Consider the following 19,570-nt stretch of genomic DNA (forward strand, 5'->3'; position numbering starts at 1 on the left):
TTCCTTTCCCAGAGACTTCTAAAACTAACAATAAACCTTCTTTAAACATATGAGCACGAGTGAATATAGGAATGACAATCAGAAAACGTCATCCGAACCCATGAGAAAGTTTGTTAAAAGGTCACTGCACAAACAGTTCCAAATAGTATTTACATCCAAAGAGCATTCCCTGACATTCGGTACGAGACTCGGCGGCAAGCGGCCCGGCGTCAACGATTGACTTTCCCGGTGAATGGGTCCGCGACAGTCGCATGCTACAGTCTGTTTTTTCACTCTCCCTGCCTTCGCTCTGTTTCCCTTTCTGTTGATGTTGCAGACTGACGCCAGTATAATCCTCCCTCGGAAGTTGTGTTGTGTCGAGTCCGTGTGTTGAAGATTGAAGATTGTGGCTTAATATGGCACCACAAAAGTTTACATTTCAACAAAGGATTTATCTTGTCGAGGATTACTTCGGAAAGAGGAATTGTGGAGAAGTGCGACGAAGTTTTGCAACGAAATTTCCTGGTGTTCCCGTTCCACATAGGACCACTATATTAAACCTCGTAAAAAAGTTTAGAGTAACAGGGTCAGTTCTGAATAAAAGTGGAAAGAAAAACCCACGTGTACTTATTGAGGAAAAACTCGATGAGATAGGACTAAGGTTAGGCCAGTCTCCTCGGAAATCTATCCGCCACCTCTCACAAGAAACGGGTGTTTCAAAAACCACAGCATTTAAAATTCTTAAATTTAAGCCCTACAGAGTGGCAATAGTGCATGAATTACGGCCTAGAGATAATGCGAGTCATGTGATTTTTTGTAACTGGGTGAGTTGTTCACCATCCGTGAGTTAAAAGAGAGTATTGTACGAGAAATCGGGAGAATTACAGTAGACGAACTTGCACATGTAAATGCCAATTTCCTTCGGAGATGCCAGGAATGTGTTTCAGCAGAGGGACATCATTTTCAACACCTTCTGTAGTCAAGGTTAGTACACAATATGAAAACTGTAATTTTAACAGCAGACTGTCGTGCACCCCGTTCACCGGGAAAGACAAGCGCTGACGCCGGGTCGCTTGCCGCCGAGTCTTGTAGCGAATGTCAGGATTTCTGGAGTCATCTCTTTTTACACATAAAATCTAACTTGAATCAATTTGCAAATATTATTCATTACATACAGAATCTTCTCTTGCAGCAGCCATGCGGTTCACCCCTCCTCCCTATGAAGAGACACATGCTGTGAAGTTGAGAGGCACCAAGTCTACTATGAAATGCGACTGCTTGAGATCCTGCTCCAAAATTGACTACAAGGTGGAAAGTGTCCATGTTGCTACGTAAGTCCATATTAGTCCCTTCATCATTTTTGTTTTCTCATTTCACGAAAGAAAATTTTTAATATGGCACACCAATGAACTCGTCTTTTAGTTTAACATTGTGAAATGTTTCACAAAATGAGTTGTCAATTCCACAGTTCCAGAATTAGTATATCCTACACCCCCTCCTGCTCTGTTTACTTATCTCGCTTGTACCAACTAAGGAAACCACAGGATACCATAAACCAAAGCAAAGTAAACCATGGTTTGATAATTGAATATGCTGACCTCCATGGTGGAATGAGTAGAAGTGTGTGCTATGATGCTAAGGGTCTCTGCTTCAAATCCCAGTTTAAGCAAGGGAATTCTCTGTGTCCCTTGATCAATTTCATCATATCTTCACTCATCCTCATTTTCGCAATTAGCCCAAAGTGGCAGAAAAGTGAAGAATTTGTGCATATATTGGATCAGTAAATTATTGGCAATTTTACAGTTAAGGAAATATTATATGCCTATATCAACTGATATCCTTGCAGTAGTGATTAATCTATGCTACCCTTAAAATAAAGTGGATCCTATGCATGGGCATTGACAGAAATTTTTGTGTAGGGGGTTAAGCCATTGATAAAACTTGATTAGCAGAAATGACAATAATGATTATTACCATGATAATAATTGTTATTTTAAAATAATTATTATGTTTTTATTATTATTATCAGTGGTCAGAAGTAGCATGCTACTTGTAACGTCCCTACTGTCCCAGGGATATATTTTTAAAAAATGTAACTGTAGTGATGCTACGCCGTTCCTGTAGCTTGTAGTGAACAAAATCTACAGCTACATTTCTTCTCAGCGTTTTGAGGTAAATTTTGTGTGTGGAACAGTGCCAAAAAATGTCAGATGCTTACTTGAAAATGATACAGAAATGAGACATGCAATATTTGTTTAATTATGACAATTTGTTTTGGTACTTGTGAAACATGTCTTCAAACATTGCTGAAATTCACATCCTTCCTGACGTTATGTTATTGGCCATGAAGGTGTGCAGTGATTTCTGCTTACCCCGTAAACTTAGCATGAGCAGTGTAAGACATGGGCATCGTATGAAAGGGCAAACCTCCTGGAAAATGGGAGTTGAAACATCCTTTCTGGTCCTCAGCCTAACTGAGGCAGGCAGGCATAGACTTCAGATCTCTCTCACACTACCGTCGCTTCAAGATTACCCATAATGCTAACCTTTTTCTCCAGCAGTGTCATGTGACTCTTTTACACTCAGGGTTCGGGTGTATGTGGCCAGATGAAAGGATAGCACCCAAAAGCTTGATCAGAGCGATGCGCAGGATAGACTTTAACATATAAAATTTTATTTACCAACAAAGTTCAGAAACAAACACAGAAAGGTTATACAAAGGATAAACTTAGTCTATTCCTAATTTACCTAGATACATAGGAACTCCAACGTTTACATTTTTGAAACTAGTTGCTAAGGTATCTCCTAAACCAGTATTTCATAAATTTTTACAACGCTGTTGGACGATGGTGGGGGGAGGGGAAGAAAGGAGTAAAGGAAAACTGATTTAGTCACTTCTCTCACCCGAGGGTGGAGTGTATCCGAAGATGGAGGGAGGCTATCTCTCATCCGAAGATGGAGCCCTTACTACTCTTGGTCTCTCGCTTGATATGGCAGAGTGAGTCTCCTTTGAGGTGCTTGGTCTCTCGCCGGAGCGGAGCGCACCTCCTCTCACTCGAAAGCGGAGTCCTTCATCTGTGGTGCTTGGACTCTCGTATCAGCGGAGCGCAAATTCTCTCGCCCGAAGGCGGAGTGGAACTCCCTTCTTGGTGTTTGGTCTCTCGCCGTAGCGGAACACACCTTCTCTCGCCCGCAGGCGGAGTCTAACTGACTTGCCAGCTAAGCTTTGGCTTTTACATAGGGTCTGCGACGCTAGCGAAGACGGGTGGAGAAGTAATAAACTAATAAAAGTATATTTCTAACATAAGTTTCCCAAAATAGAGGTGGAATTCATCTTTGAGATTTAGATAAATCTCAAATTCTTATATTCTTAGAATGGTCATGAAAGTAGAGGTGCGACTCGTTTAATTTGTGATGAGATGGGTTCGTTACAATAACCCCTCCCTTCGGGGAAAATCTTTTGATTTAAAATTTATCACCTCTATATTTTTATTTTAATGAAAAAGATTTTGATTAGAAAGTTAACCTTACAACAATTTACATATGTTCTCATACAGAACTCGAGAAAGATTATACTATAAATGTTACATAAGATAAATTATCATAACTTCTTTCACATTAAACAAGTTAACAATGAAAAATACTTAGTTCAGAACTAGTAATAAGAGTTGAACATAACTCAATTTTACATCAATTCAAATGTTCATAACAAAAGTCCTTCTTGCTTTAAAAATTTAATAAATGGAAACCTCCTAGGCACTCGAATATTCTGCTTCCTGAGGATGGAAATAGTTTGTACATAAGGCCTTGGCTTGCCTTTTAAAATGGCCTTCAACTGAGTTGCCAACAATGCTTCGTCTCCCTTCCAGTTCAGCTTATAGGAAGGTTTAATTTTGGTTTGTTTCAGTTCGGACATCTTGACGAACCTGGTGTACAACGTCTCTCTTCTTAGTGACCTTCATGGGTGGGATGACTGACAGCTCTCCCGCCTTGGCAATTGGTTTTGGGGTATCCCAAGCTTGTTCTGCATGAGTCAGGTCTCGCATGGTAGACTGCACTTTCCTGTTTTCTGCTTCCAACTGTCGAACTTAATCAATCCACACTAGAAGTTCTGCACTCGAAGCGGCTCCTGGTTCTTCAGTTCCTTTCTCCTGGCTTCTTGTTTCAACTGGGGAAGTATCTTCAAGTACTACACTCAATTTCAATTTCAATTTCAATTTCAATTTGAACTGGCGTACTGGTGTCAACTAGTTTTGTACAGGTTTGCACTGGTTTACGTGATTTAGGCACAACTTTGGTTAAGTCCATTACTCCTGGATGGGAAGGAGAGTACGGCAAAGAACTATATCCTCGTTTGACATCTTCTGTGGCTATGTTACTGATCAGAGTACTTTTTAGTCGCGACACAAGCTTTCTTCCTTTCTTGGGGGCCTCTGGATCTTCAGTGGGGGGGGGGGAGATATTATCTTGACTCGCCTAGGTTCTTGCTCTTTTCGGCTGAGATGACACTTTAGTTTTGGTATCGACTCACACCAAATCTTCATCCGGGGATTGCCTCGTTTTAACTGTTCTCTCAGGCGTTTAACATCGGGAAACATCTTCAATGCCTTATCCATCCTGAAATCTGGATCACAAGCAGCACTAGGTTTACTCGGAGTAGACTCAACCTCAACTGATTCATAACTAGACTAAACACTTACTAAATACAAGAGAAGCAACAGCTGTTTGACTTTAACGCCACCTACTGACAACCTGGCACTACTTAATTTACAGGATTGATTAATTCAATACAAACTTCACAGTGTTGCCCTTGCACTCTAAACGTTAGACACAAAACCACTTCTTAAATTATTGTTTATAACTTTTCCTTCTTTGTTTACAAAGGAAATGCATACTTGGTGGGTTGAGCATAAGCTACTCATCACTTCTTAATGGCTTCTCGTAACTGGCCTTACTGCACTCGAAGGTAAGGTACTTAGACCACTGCACTAACTCATGTCTTACTTAAAGACATTCTTCTTGTAATCTCGCTGCCCACAAGCCTTTCATCGGTATCTTTGTTCAATAACTTTTCCAGAAGTTTTGTTAACAAATTCGACTTTCTCCAGGTGCAACACTATACTTTAAATATAGCAATAGTAATTTTGCTGGGTCAGGTTTATTTAATATTTATTTCCTGCACTAGTATTACTCTTCTTTAACTTCATCCTCCATGCTTCTTCTTTTCCATTCTTCATAGATCCCTAGAATGAGTATATTCATTTTTTTTTTTCCACTTGTAGTCTTAACTATGCTGTATAAGAGTGCACTAAAATTCACTGCCATAAACTATTCACTTTACCTGGACAGTCCTTAGATTTTAATTTTCACTGGTCAGTCCCTCTAAACAGTCACAATGCACAGTTCTTTCTGCTTCCACGTCGTTGCACTTTCGGTCGATCGGGCCATTGAACTTTATGAAACAGTGTCTGTGCTAGTTTTGCACTATCGGGCCAAATAACTTGAAACAGTCCATGTCTCTCGGATTTTGCACTTCCTGGTCTAAGCAACTGTGTGGGCCTTTACGTTGGCACTATCCCCACGTTTTAAAAACAGTCCATATTAAGGTGCCACTTATCTTGAAATGCTCGAACTATATTTATTTCCGCATCGAGCCTTACGATTTGAAACTTTCGGGCTTTTACGTTTGCACTATCGGGCTTTTGAACTTTCGAGCCCCACATTGGGTGCCAAATATCTTGAAACGTCCTTTCTGGTCCTCAGCCTAACTGAGGCAGGCAGGCATAGACTTCAGATCTCTCTCACACTACCGTCGTTTCAAGATTACCCATAATGCTAACCTTTTTCTCCAGCAGTGTCATGTGACTCTTTTACACTCAGGGTTCAGGTGTATGTGGCCAGATGAAAGGATAGCACCCAAAAGCTTGATCAGAGCGATGCGCAGGATAGACTTTAACATATAAAATGTTATTTACCAACAAAGTTCAGAAACAAACACAGAAAGGTTATACAAAGGATAAACTTAGTCTATTCCTAATTTACCTAGATACATAGGAACTCCAACGTTTACATTTTTTAAACTAGTTACTAAGGTATCTCCTAAAACAGTATTTCATAAATTTTTACAACGCTGTTGGACGATGGTGGGGGGGGGGAGAAATGAGTAAAGGGAAACTGATTTAGTCACTTCTCTCACCCGAGGGAGGAGTGTGTCCTTGGCGTGCCAAGTTCACTTCTCTTGTCTGGAGACGGAGTGTGACATCTCTCATCCGAAGATGGAGCGAGGCTATCTCTCATCCGAAGATGGAGCGGATTCTCTGACTCGTGGACAGAGTCCAACCTCATCTCTCGTCCGGAGACGGAGCTCAGCTTCTCTCATCCGAAGATGGAGCCCTTACTACCCTTGGTCTCTCGCTTGATATGGCAGAGTGAGTCTCCTTTGAGGTGCTTGGTCTCTCGCCGGAGCGGAGCGCACCTCCTCTCACCCGAAAGCGGAGTCCTTCATCTGTGGTGCTTGGACTCTCGTATCAGCGGAGCGCAACTTCTCTCGCCCGAAGGCGGAGTGGAACTCCCTTCTTGGTGTTTGGTCTCCCGCCGTAGCGGAGCACACCTTCTCTCGCCCGCAGGCGGAGTCTAACTGACTTGCCAGCTAAGCTTTGGCCTTTATATAGGGTCTGCGACGCTAGCGAAGACGGGTGGAGAAGTAATAAACTAATAAAAGTATATTTCTAGAATAAGTTTCCCAAAATAGAGGTGGAACTCACCTTTGAGATTTAGATAAATCTCAAATTCTTATATTCTTAGAATGGTCATGAAAATAGAGGTGCGACTCATTTAATTTGTGATGAGACGGGTTCGTTACAGAGTGAAACTAAAGTATTTCCTTCACACATATAATCTCATTTTAATCACATTAATTTATTTTAATTATAATGTAGATGTTTGTGAAACACAGAGGTTCCACATTATTTGTAACAACAAAGATCACAGAAAGAAAGAGACAAAGCTTGAAAATTAATTTCTCAGAAACAATTGTCATAAACATTAAACATCGGAAATAGTTGACTTAGGATGCTCTCGTCTTGGTTCATCATCAGTTATCCAGTTATCACTACAGCCTTGTAATCAACAAGTCCCAGTTTAGATTTCCAATGTCGACTCATTGCAGTGTTTAGTAAATATAGTTCCAATTAATGTTCTTGTGCTACTTTGTTTGATTCTTTTATTGTTCTGAAAACTATTACATGAACAACTTTGTTCATTGGAATATCTATATTTTTATAATACTTAGTCACCCTTTTGGGAGGGGCACTTGCCCCCATGCTAAATCCGCCAATGAATATCGATGCATATGATATGTTTTTAATCTTCTTTTTTTAATAGTCAGTAACCACCAGTTATAAAATAAATGTTTCATCAGTGGCGGCGAGTGGGTTCTAAAACTAGGGAGGGGGGGCAAGGTGCAGTTTACTTTCCCTTGGTACATAAGGTTTAGCATAGTGCGAGGGCAAAAGTGGCAAAAAGTGGGGGGGAAACTGCCCCCTAATCTGTTTTTCACGTGGGTGTTCTTTGTGAGTGTCCTTTCATCAATTTCATCATATCATCGCTCCTCTCCATCTTCGCAATTAACCAAAACTAGCAGAACAGCAAACACAGAAATATGGTATCTATTAGAAGAAATATCATTACAAAGCATAGTTTTTCATCTCACATTGCTCAGTCTTACATTATTTAAATCTATACAGATGGTAAAATTGCCACACATGCTGTTCCCCCATATGCTCTATATTAAAATGGATCCTCAAAGAGCAGACGAAACAACCACCACGAACATGACCAATTGTGTTTTGAGTGTCCCACTGCCTCGCAACTTTGGAAGACTCATTTTTGCCTTAAACTGAATGTGCAGAAATGAATAATTTTTATATGGTGTAGTTTTTAAAATTGTTGTATGTATGTTTGAATGGAAACGTCTATTATCAAAGAATTATTTTATCTTAATGACGGATATCTAAACAATATCTATAATTATTAGGATATTCAGAAATTCTGATATCCATCATGTTCACAACAATTATCATCCTAGAAAGAGTCAGTGAGAGACTAGCTTCAAAATACTGCCTTCATATTTGTCTATTAAAAATGAAATGATATCTCAATAAAAATATGTTGATATATAAACAATCCTACCATATTATATTTGTGTATAAACATTTAACTTGGTAGCATCCTAGTTGCAACACTCAGGTGTCAAAATTAAATTGATACGTCACTTATATAGGCACGTTGTCATTCTCATACACTATCGTAAAAATAAGTTTCGGAGGATCATTATTTAGTATTCAAACAGAATAACCAAGGTAAAATAGATTAAAAGAATTTAGTGTAACATACAGAAACCAGGTTACATTTCCATATTATACCATTTAATCCAGATAATAAATGGTTCACAGTTTTCAAAATTCAAAAAATTGTAGTTTTATGTGAGAGATTGCATAAACTTTATGAATAAAATTTCCCATAAATTTTGAAGGCTTTTCTTGAATGAGTTGTGTAAAAGTTAATAACAAAATACCATAACTATGAACTTCAGTACACAAATTGTATGAAATGTAAAAAATAATGGAAAACAGTTCTGCTGGATATTTACTCATCTGGAGGATCAAGTAGCAAAGTCTCATAGTCACCATTTATATAATAATAATAATCAGTAATCAGAATGTTACATTTTAAAAGTAGCTTCGCTACAGCTACATTTACCAAAAAGTAGTTCACTGCACTACTCCTGTACGTGCTACTTTTGTGCTACTCTCCCATAAACAAAATAATGAACAACCACGTGGATATTTCAAAGAGACCCCTTAAAAGTTGTGACGTGCCTATATAAGTGAAATATCAATTTAATTTTGACTATAGTAAAAATGAATTTCATTTCTGTTACTAATAGAGTTGGAAGTGGTCGGAAAAAAAACAGTGTTTTTTTTCCACGGCTTTTTTGGTTGGGCTTTCTTCAGCTTTTTTCACAAAAGTGTCTCAAATCAATGAAAATGCAGGAGTAAGCAGTATTTTTTTCTGTTCCATGGTTTTCGTTTATCTCCCTATTGCAAAATAGACACTCATTTCTAAATATAAAATACAATTTACAATATGAAATTCGTAGCTAGATATAAACAGTGATTTTAAAAAAGTTGGCTTCTTTGAATGGGCTGTTCTTTCAGTGTTATCTTCATATTTCGGTAGACTTATTAAATATATCTATAGTATAAACATTTTCACATAACTATAGTAGTTTTGTATGTTGTTTTTTTTAAATAGATCCTAATAGTATGATTGGATTTTCAATGTTTCAATTTGTTATACGAACACATACGAGGGGCGATCAGGTTGCTCTGACCCTAACATAGAAAGAGCGGCAATAGGATTTCATTTTTTTTTTATTTTTCAACATACTCCCCTGCAACTTCAATGCACTTCTCCTATCGGTGCTCCAACGCCTGGATACCTTGCAAAAAAAAAATCTTCCAATTGGTCCTCCAACCATGAGTTTACAGCCCTTATCACCTCAGAATCATCAGAAAATGTTTGCCCACGAATGTCATTCTTCAAATGTTTGAACAAATTGAAATCACTGGGAGCCAAATCTGGGGAATAGGCTGGGTGGGGCAGCAATTCGAACGATGCATCTGCGATAGCGGCCCTCGCAATGCGTGAGGAGTGGACAGGTGCATGGCCTGGTGAAGGAGCACACCACGGGTCAATATCACACGCCTCTTTTTCTTGACGGAATCACGTAATTTCTTGATTAGATCACTGTAGTATGTGCCATTGATGGTTTGGCCTCTTTGTAGATAGTCCACAAGAAGGACACCCTTGCAGTCCCAGAAAATTGAGGCCATCACCTTCTTGGCTGAAGTTTGCACCTCGAACTTCTTCGTTGGTAAGGAATGTGGGTATTTCCACTCCATGCTTTATGATTTTGTTTCTGGGTCGAAGTGATGGACCCATGTTTCATCCATAGTTACAAATCGGTCAAGGAAATTGTCTATATCAGCACGAAACTTGTCAAGAAGTTCTTGACTGATGAGCACTCGGGTGTGCTTCTGATCTGGGGTGAGGTTTCGAGGGACCCATCTTGCAGCATTTTTTTTTTCATTTCCAATTCCTTGGTAATTGTTTTGCACAGTGCCATATGACAGGCCACACATATCAACAACATAACGGATAGTGACTCGACGATCCTTCAACACGATATCGTGAACTTTGTTAATGTTTTCGGTCGTCATGACAGTTTTTGGTGCTCCACCTGCATGTTCATCCTCACACGACTCTCTCCCACAATTAAACTCACGACACCATCTCTTCACCATACTGTATGAAGGAGCACTGTCCCCTAATGTATCCACGAAGTCCTCATGAATTTTGGATACCGTCCACTTCTTCTTCACAAAGTATTTGATCACCGCTCTCACCTCAGTTTTCTCTATTCTGGCACATTGACACAACTTCACTCAGTTAAACCCCTGTAAAAAGAAAACTGTACGCTACTCAGACTTGCAATTCAGAATGAAAGCATATAAAGGATCACTAAACAATAACAAAATAAAAAATCAATCATAACCTCATTCCTTCTATGTTAGGGTCGGAGCAACCTGATCGCCCCTCGTACATGAAGCATAAAAGAAAATTCTGTTCTACCATTTGAAAATCTAGTATCAAATCTCTTTACATTAAATTTTGTGTTCACTAAAATATATTTGTATTCTGGCTTTTCAATATACCATGCATAATTTGGTAAATGGTGGCTACACCTCGTCACGGAGCAACTAGTGATTTATTTTGGCCGCTTGTTGCAGTGGTTCTCAGCCTTCGTGAGACCACAGCCCAGTAAATTTATTTCTTACAAGTCGATGCTCTGAACCCAAAAATTTCACTCATAAATACATTTCTGATCTTCATAGTTCAATTATGTATAGATTTGTTGTCAAATATAAAATTTCGATTTACAAGGTAACCAAAACAGTTATTGCCGTTCTAGAGCAGTGATAAACAAAGAGCAATACAGTGGACGGTACGTACCTTTAGGTTTCGAAGTAATCTCCATCAGCATCCAACACCTTTTGTCAACGTTCCTGCAGCTGCACAATACCCTGGTGATAAAACTCGGCGAGCTTGGATGAAAAGAAGTCCGCGAGTGTGTTCTGCAGGTCTCCCTCATTTGCCAAGGATCTCCCACGGAGGTGGTTGTCGAGGGAATAAAACAGGTAGTAATCTGTTGGTGCAAGGTCCGGTGAATATGGTGGATGGCACAGTGTCTCCCAGCCAAGTTGCTGAAGGGTCTCCTGGGTCATCTTTGCCACATGTGGCTTGGCATTGTCGTGCAGGAACAGCACACCTTTGAGATTCACCAATGCCGGCTCCTTCTGCCGCAATGCACGGTGCACCCTTTACAACTGCTGAGAGTAGAGGTCAGCAGCGATGGTCTGACCAGGTGGAAGGAGCTCGTAATGCACCACTTGCAGACAATTCCACCATACAGAGAGCATAACCTTTCGTGGGTGCAGAGATGGTCTTGAGGTGTGAGGAACAGGGTCACGTGGCGACAACCAATGTCTGATACGCTTGGGAGTGTCACAGAGGACCCACTTTTCGTCACCAGTGAGCAAGCGATCAAATATGGGTGTGTTCAGGTGCCGAGTGAGCATGGACAAACAGGCTGTCACTCGTTCATCTTTGTTGGCTGCCGACAATGTGTGGGGTACCCACTTGCTTAACTTATATGACACACGCGAACAAGCTGCTTCGATACCTCCATTTCTCTTCGACACTGGACGAGCTATGACTGCTGTGTGTGTGCAACGTGCCTGTATTACTGACAGTCGATGGTCAGACTAACTCCCGATCGCTTGGCAGGCACGTGCGTCATTTTGTTTCCTCTCTGTGAGCGCATGATTAATGGGACGTCAAAAACGGCAAGAACCGTTTTGGTTACCTTGTAAATTAGTTGCCATCCCCTGAATGCAACGGACCTTTTGCAGCCCGGCCGTTGAAAAACACTGGCACAAAAACTGATGCTGAAGCAAATGGCAAAAAAAAAAAAAATCTGTAAGAAATCTGGACTGGACCTACAGTTTGAAATGAGATCCGAAGCACTCTGCCTCCACTGAGGATTGAACCTCAGACCCCAAGGCAACAGCATTACATTATTACACTCCAGAGGCCCATTCATGATTATGAAAGGTACCTTCTATCAAAGAGCTTGCCTTTTTCCAACAACAATACTTGCAGTTTGTTCTCTATGATTTACAGGCTAAATTAAATCTTAACATCTGATGATTGGTTGGTTGATTTGCTATTTTACTTCGCTTTTGTGCCACTTCTGACTAATTTGCGAAGATGGGGATGAGTGATGAGGATTTTTAGGTTCCTAAAATAGGCTCTAAAAATCCGAAAATGGGTTCTAAAAACCTTAAATTAGGCTCGAAAAATCCTGAAATAGGTTGCAAAAAGACTTAATTTGGAAAAATATTCCCGAAAAATACTAATTAGATACAATAGTTAAAAATTTCATAATAACCAAATATTAATTTTCTAAACAAATTTTCATTTCTTTATATCATTTTCAAAATTATCTACAAATTATTATAATACTGCACTTGTGCTGCTAGAAAAAGTTAATTGTTGATATGAAAAATGAATTACGTATGTATAATTTGCTGCACAATATCAGGGTGGCTTGGAATTCCGGGAATTACATGTCAATTATTGGCACCAGAAATTATGCATGAATTATTGGCTCTGGAAATATTCATGAATTTTGGCAAGACATGAAATAGGGTACAAGCGGATGTTTTCTCTATTCTATTTTTTCTCCGTGAACGTGAAAAATTGCAACTATTTAGTTCGTTCAATATTGATTGACACTTCCCCTGTAACTCCGGCAAACTAGCAGTGTGAAATGTGTGTCGATGTCTGCATGAAGATAGACGATAGTACTGTCTACCACCACCAGATGGTGTTGCTGCTTTCCATAGGTAGCGCATAGCAGCAGCATTTGTTCCGGCATGCCAGTTCGCTGGTGGACAGCAATCCGACAACATGGAAGCAGATACGCATGGGCAACAGTGGACAGTGTGGTTTCTCTGGAGGGAAGGAGTGACTGTTTCAGACATCCACAAGAGGTTAGTAGCCATATGTTGGGAGACAGCACCAAGTCGCAGATCCGTGTTTCGGTGGGTAGCAGAATTCAAAGACGGCAGGGACTGTACGGAAAAACGCAAAAGCACTGGGCGTCCAGCAACTGCACGCAAAGCAAACAATGCCCAGCGTGTCAATGACTTGATAATGACGAACAGATGCATGATGTTTGATGAACTACTGACGGCAACAGGTTTATCACGGGGAACCCTCCACACCATCATCCATGAGGATTTGAAGATGAAGAAGGTGTGTGCCCAATGAGTGCCCCATTCCTTCACCAGAGCGCAGAAACAGCAGCATGTGGAGAAATGCAAACCGTTGGTGCAATAGTACAGTGCAGATCCAGCGGAGTTCTTTGAGCGTCTGGTCACCTTTGACGAGTCATGGTTCTTCCATGAGACTCCAGAAATAAAAACGCCAATCTATGGAGTGGAGGCATACTGGGAACCCTCGTCCCAAGAAGTCACAGCCGGGACTATTCGTGCACAAACAAATGGCGATTGTGTTCTGGGATCAGGAAGGGATACGTCTGGTGGACTGGCTCCTTCCCAATACGACCATCAACAGTGATCGGTACTGCAGTTCACTGCTCCAACTCCGCCGACGCATTCAACAATGCCACCATGGAAAATGGGGACGTGGCATTCTTCTCCAACAAGACAATGCACGCCCACATGTCAGTCGGCAGACCATGGCCACCGTGCGTGAACTAGGGTTTACTGTGCTGCCACATCCTCCATATTTGCCGGATCTCGCTCCTAGCGACTATGCCCTATTCGACGCAATGAAAGAGGTCATGCGGGGTAAGTTCACCACAAATGACAAACTTCATGCAGTTATCGGCCAGTGGTGCCGGGATACCTCCCCAGAATGGTTTGCTACGCAAATACGGAAGCTGCCAGAATGATGGCAACAGTGCATATACATTGGCGGGGAATACCTTTAATATAATCTGTATTCAATTGTTCAATAAATGGTACCTGTGAACACAAAAAAATTGTAGTGCCAATCATTTTTGAACGCCCCAAGTATTATTAATATATATCCCATTAAATTTATACATGTTTATAAATGCCCTGAGGTATGTTTCTCTCAGTTTAGCTTTTATTTCATTCATTTTTTTTGAGGATGAAAAAGAAAGCTACACAGAAAATAAAACAAAATTTTCTCAATCAGTTTACTTTGTTAGTGTCTTTTACAGAAGAATCTAACTGACAAACGGAAGATTATTACAAGATAATATATCTTGAAGTTGATTAAGTAATTTTTTGTTACATTGGAATCATACAAACCCTTTATATTGTCCATATTTTTGTGTATGGAAGGGAGTGTGAAAGTCGGTAATACGTAAGGTTGGAATAGAGAAAACATCTGCTCGTATCTTTGAATTTTTGGAAAGTTCACCTTGAAAACCAGGAATTATACTTGAATTTTTATCATGGTCCTAGTGACCACCATGAATCTTTTTGCGTTATCCACACTCAAACTCCACCTTTTGTCAATGAGGATCATTTCATGTGCTGAAAATTATCTTTCAACAGAAACATAGTCAGTAGTGCTAATTTCAATGCTGAAATATTACTTCGCAAGGCGTGAATGCCAAAAAGGACCAAACTGACGCGAAAGTGAGCAAGGCCACACGGATCAGAAGTATGCACTTGGAACTGTGCAGGCAGTAGAGACGATTGGGTGCCAAAACTGAGAATGGGGAAGGGGGGGGGGGGGGGGGCAAGGACAGTTTACTTTATCTTAGTAGGCAAGGCTTAGCATTAAGAGTCTATAGTGCAGTGGTAAAAAGTAGGGGGGGGAGGGGGAACTGTCCCATTTCGCCGCCACTGTCTGCAGGTAACAGTGACGTCAGACATTTTTGTTTTGTTTAAATCTCTGATAAACATCATATACTTGGAGGGAAGGAAATCGACAAAAAACATGTTTCAAACACGCCAGTCGTTGAATTATTTTGCCACCAAACCTAGTAAATACCTCTGTGATATAAAAATCCAGTAAAACCTAAAAAAAAAATATAAAAACCTAAAAAAAGGTTTTATTTAGGCACATAAACCTAAAATAGGCCCTAACAAGCAAAATAGGTTATTTTAGACACTCTAAAACTTAGTCAGTTGAAACGCCGATATAACTTGTTATTTCTTATTTACCTGCAAAGGAAAAACTAGGTTAAAAATCTAAAATCGGAGGTCTAGTGATGATATTAACATCTGATAAAGTAGCTAACAATCTTGTTAAGTATAGAGAACATTCAGACCGAAGCAACACATGACAGTAAGGGGTGTCACATTAAAGTGACAACTGACATGGACCCTTTCAGTATAAGCAAGCATCCACCATGCATGCACAAACAAGACCGAAGCAACATGATGCATGCTATTGAAGGAGATTTCAGACTGAAGTCACAGGTGACGAGCGACATAGTCTCCTTCAGTATAAAGCAAAACATTCATCCTGCATGCAAAAACAACAGACCAAAGTGGCACGATGCACACCATTGAGAAAACAGTGTAGTCCGAGCAACATGCAAGTGACATGTTTAGCTCGTTGTCGAACTTCGGGTCAAAATGTTGAATGGATTACTGAGGGTCTGCTTACAAGCGACACATGCCACTTGTTGCTTTGGTCTAAAAGTTCCCTGAGAAAATGGTACAGGCCAAGTGACATTTACTTCTAAAGTTTGGATTCCAAGAGCCATGTGTCGCTTCCATCTCAAAGCTCAGTTACATTCATGTAACACTTATACTTCTGCATATGTGTTGTGAACAGTAAAGATTTGTAATTATCCCGATACATCAAATATTTTGATATTAACATTTGTTTCATATTTTATGACTTCACCATTTAAATTGAGACACAAATATGTAAAAGCTTGTTTTAAGTCCATTTCATGGTCAGAAGTGCTCATCAGGACCATGTTTAGTTTTAACCCTAGCTTACCCTTGCTGTACAAGAAACTTACATGTCTCTCAGGCCTACACTTTTCTTTATCACTAAAATTCAAGAAACCATTGAATCACTGCTTCCTTTGCTGATTATATATGTGCAGTTATTTATTAATTATAATAATTATAAAATTACTATCATTAATAAAAAATAATAACCAATTATTGTATGAGTGTCTCACATATATTTTATCATTCACTAAAACCCACAAAATCCATAATGACTTTTTTATTAATTCTTTTTTGTTTGTAGAAGTGCAGTTGTTTGTTAAGTATAATAATTACCAACTAATTGTACACTGTCACTGGCATGAGTGACTCGAATGAGACGTATTCAAAGATGGCGCCTAATATGCTCACCAACTGTATTTTGCCTCCTATTTACATTACATTTATGTTTCTATGAACAAAAGTAATACAGAAATATTGTGAACATCCTATGGAAACATGTTATTTATTTTCAAACGGTTGAAAAATCTAAAAAATAGAGACGGTGGGACTGGAAGCCCCCTTCCCCAGTAAGCTAGAGTTAAAATTGTAGCTGAACCACTATGCAATATGTGTCCACTGGGATTGGCCAATATCTGTCTCCTGGTTGCTACATCATGTAAATTTTTGTAGCTAGTTGTAAAATATGTCATTACAAACCTGTAAACTCATAACAGTAACTTCAAGTGTAATAGGTTAGCTGTAATTGGTAAAAAGCCAAGATTTCTGGGTTTTTTTCCAAAAAAGCCAGCTTTTTATCGGAAAAAAAAACGTCCATTCAAAAAAGCTGGCTTTTTTGCATCTCTAGTTATTAACAATAGAAGTAGCAAGCTTTCTGCTTTTTTGAAATTTGGGATGCCCATCATGTCTCACATAAACCATAAAAGAAAAGTATATGTAACACTATCCTACACTATGCTTCCTGAGACTAAAATTCATTCTATTGTTTTTCTGTGTACAGGATATTGATAACTCATTTGATTGCTCTTTACATGGTTAATCTACGTTGCAGTAAACTACAGTGTGTCCAAAAAGTTACACAACCAAGATTTTGAACATGTGCAACTTTTGTACAAAAAGCTACAGAGAAATGAAACTTACACTGGGTATTAACTTTGTATTGAAATTTATTGTAGAAAAACTAACCTATCTATCTTTTTACACAATAAATTTTAAATATTTTCTTTCATCTGGGCATTGATTAAATAACATAGCCAGATATCGGGCACCCCTGGTACTGTTCTGTGACATGACTAATATTGCCAGAACACCTCCGTAAATTCAAAAAAACATACTTTTTATGAATATGCCATAATTAACCCCATAATGCATAAAATGCATAAAAACTTATTGTTCTTTTATCAATTCGATAAAAGAGATACATCGAGTCCCTTAGAATATTTTTGCAAGTGACTCCACAGCTGTTTTTTTACCCATGTTGTTTTTACTTCATGAAAAAACTTTTTTACACCTTAGCAACGTTTTCTGCATACCGAATGTGATTTTCTTGTTTAATGTTTAAAACAAATATCCACATACACAAAGTTAATACCCAGTGTGTGTTTCACATCTCTATCACTTTTTGTGAAAAAGTTACATACATTCAAAATCTTGGTTGCATCACTTTTTGGACACCCTGCAGTACACGCAAAGTTCTTCTGTTTCAATTATTCCATCAATATTAATGGTGAATATGGATGGACAGGCACATATCAATGATGACAGGCACATATCAATGAGTTCAGCTTTTTGTAGTGGTACTTTGTAATGAGCGAGACCTGTAAGATTAGATTATGTGTTCTCAAATATAATAGAAATTCCAATTGCTGAAGATAATCATGTAGATTACTTTCTGCCACCGCTCAAAGTGGAAAATGTTAGTCGGGGGGAAGTTTGGACAAGCCTCGTGGTTAGCGAGGGGAATGTTCCTATGGTTTAACATGGTGATAATGAGACAGCTGGGGAATGATTATCAAAAATGCCCACATTCCTTATCACTTCGACTGCTACTTTCCACAATCTAGAGAAAAGATCCACTTTCAAAGATAGCAAGTAAGTTGTAGTGGTAATTTTTTAAGTAACTGAATCATAGTTATACTTAAGAGGCTACTATTCATTTCAATGCATAAGTTTGTGTTCAAAGTTGTGTATTCACATTACATTTCTCCAAATGCTTATCAGGTCCCAAATGCTTGCTGCAAAAACTCATGGATATGTGGATATTTTCTACAAGTCCCTGGGAGGAGTACGATTCAAAACAAGCATTAGATTTGGCTGGATGGATCTGATGGGTAAGTTTGTTCTGTGAATTACACTTTCATGAAATTTCTACAAAATATTTGGCATAGGTCAAACAATAAACAAAACAATCCTCTGATATAATAAATAGAACATCTTACAAACTATCATCTGTGCTCTCATTCCCTATTTTTTTTTACTTTCAAGAAAAAGTAAATCCCCTAAACATTCTTGGTGCCAAATTGAAATAATTGTACTGGTAAAAAATATACTGATTGGGGGGGGGGGGGGCACAGGTTAGAATTCAGATCGATTGCTTTTTAATTATTATTATTATTTCAGAGCATTTGTCATTTTTTGCATGTAGTAAACATTCAACAACTTGGGCAATCTGCACCATGTTTAACCTCTAGCAGATGGTGTCTCGTACTGTGGATAGACTCTCTAAATGGGAACACGTCAAGCGTTCATTTTTCAAATTTGCCACAACGTACAAAACAAAATCGCAGCTCAAGAACAAATTGTCAAAAGAGATGAAATGGCCTTTATCGGAGGTGACCTCCGATTGTAGCTCCCAATAATAAAAGTTAATGGAAGAAGAAAATATGAATTTAAAAGAAAAGTGGTGGTAGCATGTTGCTATGCCCACCAAAATAGACCAAAGTGAATGAAAAAATGTACAGGGTTCCCACTTGAACCCTAAACTTATTTTCCCTGAATTTTCCAGAATCCTCAGCTCATTTTTTCCCACAGAGTACTTGTTGCACAGTGCATTATTTTAAATTTATTTTACAATAGTATCCCCACAGTCATATTATTCGCACCTTCTTTATTATTATTAATACACTGCTGTTTGTGAAAATTGCAACACCTAGAAGGAAAGTATGATTGAAATGAACTTTATACCAGAGATTAGGTACATGCCAATACACAAATGATTAGGGTTACAGGCCTCTATATAATCTCTGACCTTGAGAATTCAGTATGGTGTGAAGCCCCCATGTGCTGCAAAGAGAGCCTCTACACGTCGTGGCATGAAATCACGGAGGGCCTGGATATGTTCCTGGGGAATCTCCCTCCACGCGGTTTGTATGCGAGTCCACGAAGCGTCAAAAGTGGTTGCTGGAGGACCATGACGAACAAGTTGCTGACCAACAATATCCCGGACATGTTCGATGGGCGACATGTCAGGCGAACGTGCAGGCCAGTGAAGCAGT

The 19,570-nt window shown here is 39.2% G+C and overlaps 1 protein-coding gene across 1 annotated transcript in view; it reads left to right on the forward strand.

The window, feature by feature from the left end:
- LOC146000032 (sodium channel protein Nach-like) overlaps nucleotides 1-19,570 on the forward strand; it is a 55,980-nt gene that overhangs the window by 15,063 nt on the left and 21,347 nt on the right. The window contains exons 6-7 of the mRNA XM_083137345.1: nucleotides 1,172-1,310; nucleotides 18,297-18,406. Of these exons, the coding sequence (XP_082993471.1) occupies nucleotides 1,172-1,310; nucleotides 18,297-18,406 (249 nt within the window). The remainder of the gene's footprint in view (nucleotides 1-1,171; nucleotides 1,311-18,296; nucleotides 18,407-19,570) is intronic.

The sequence above is a fragment of the Lepisma saccharinum genome, chromosome 16, assembly GCF_977018435.1.
Source record: "Lepisma saccharinum chromosome 16, izLepSacc3.1, whole genome shotgun sequence".
NCBI lineage: Eukaryota > Metazoa > Arthropoda > Insecta > Zygentoma > Lepismatidae > Lepisma > Lepisma saccharinum.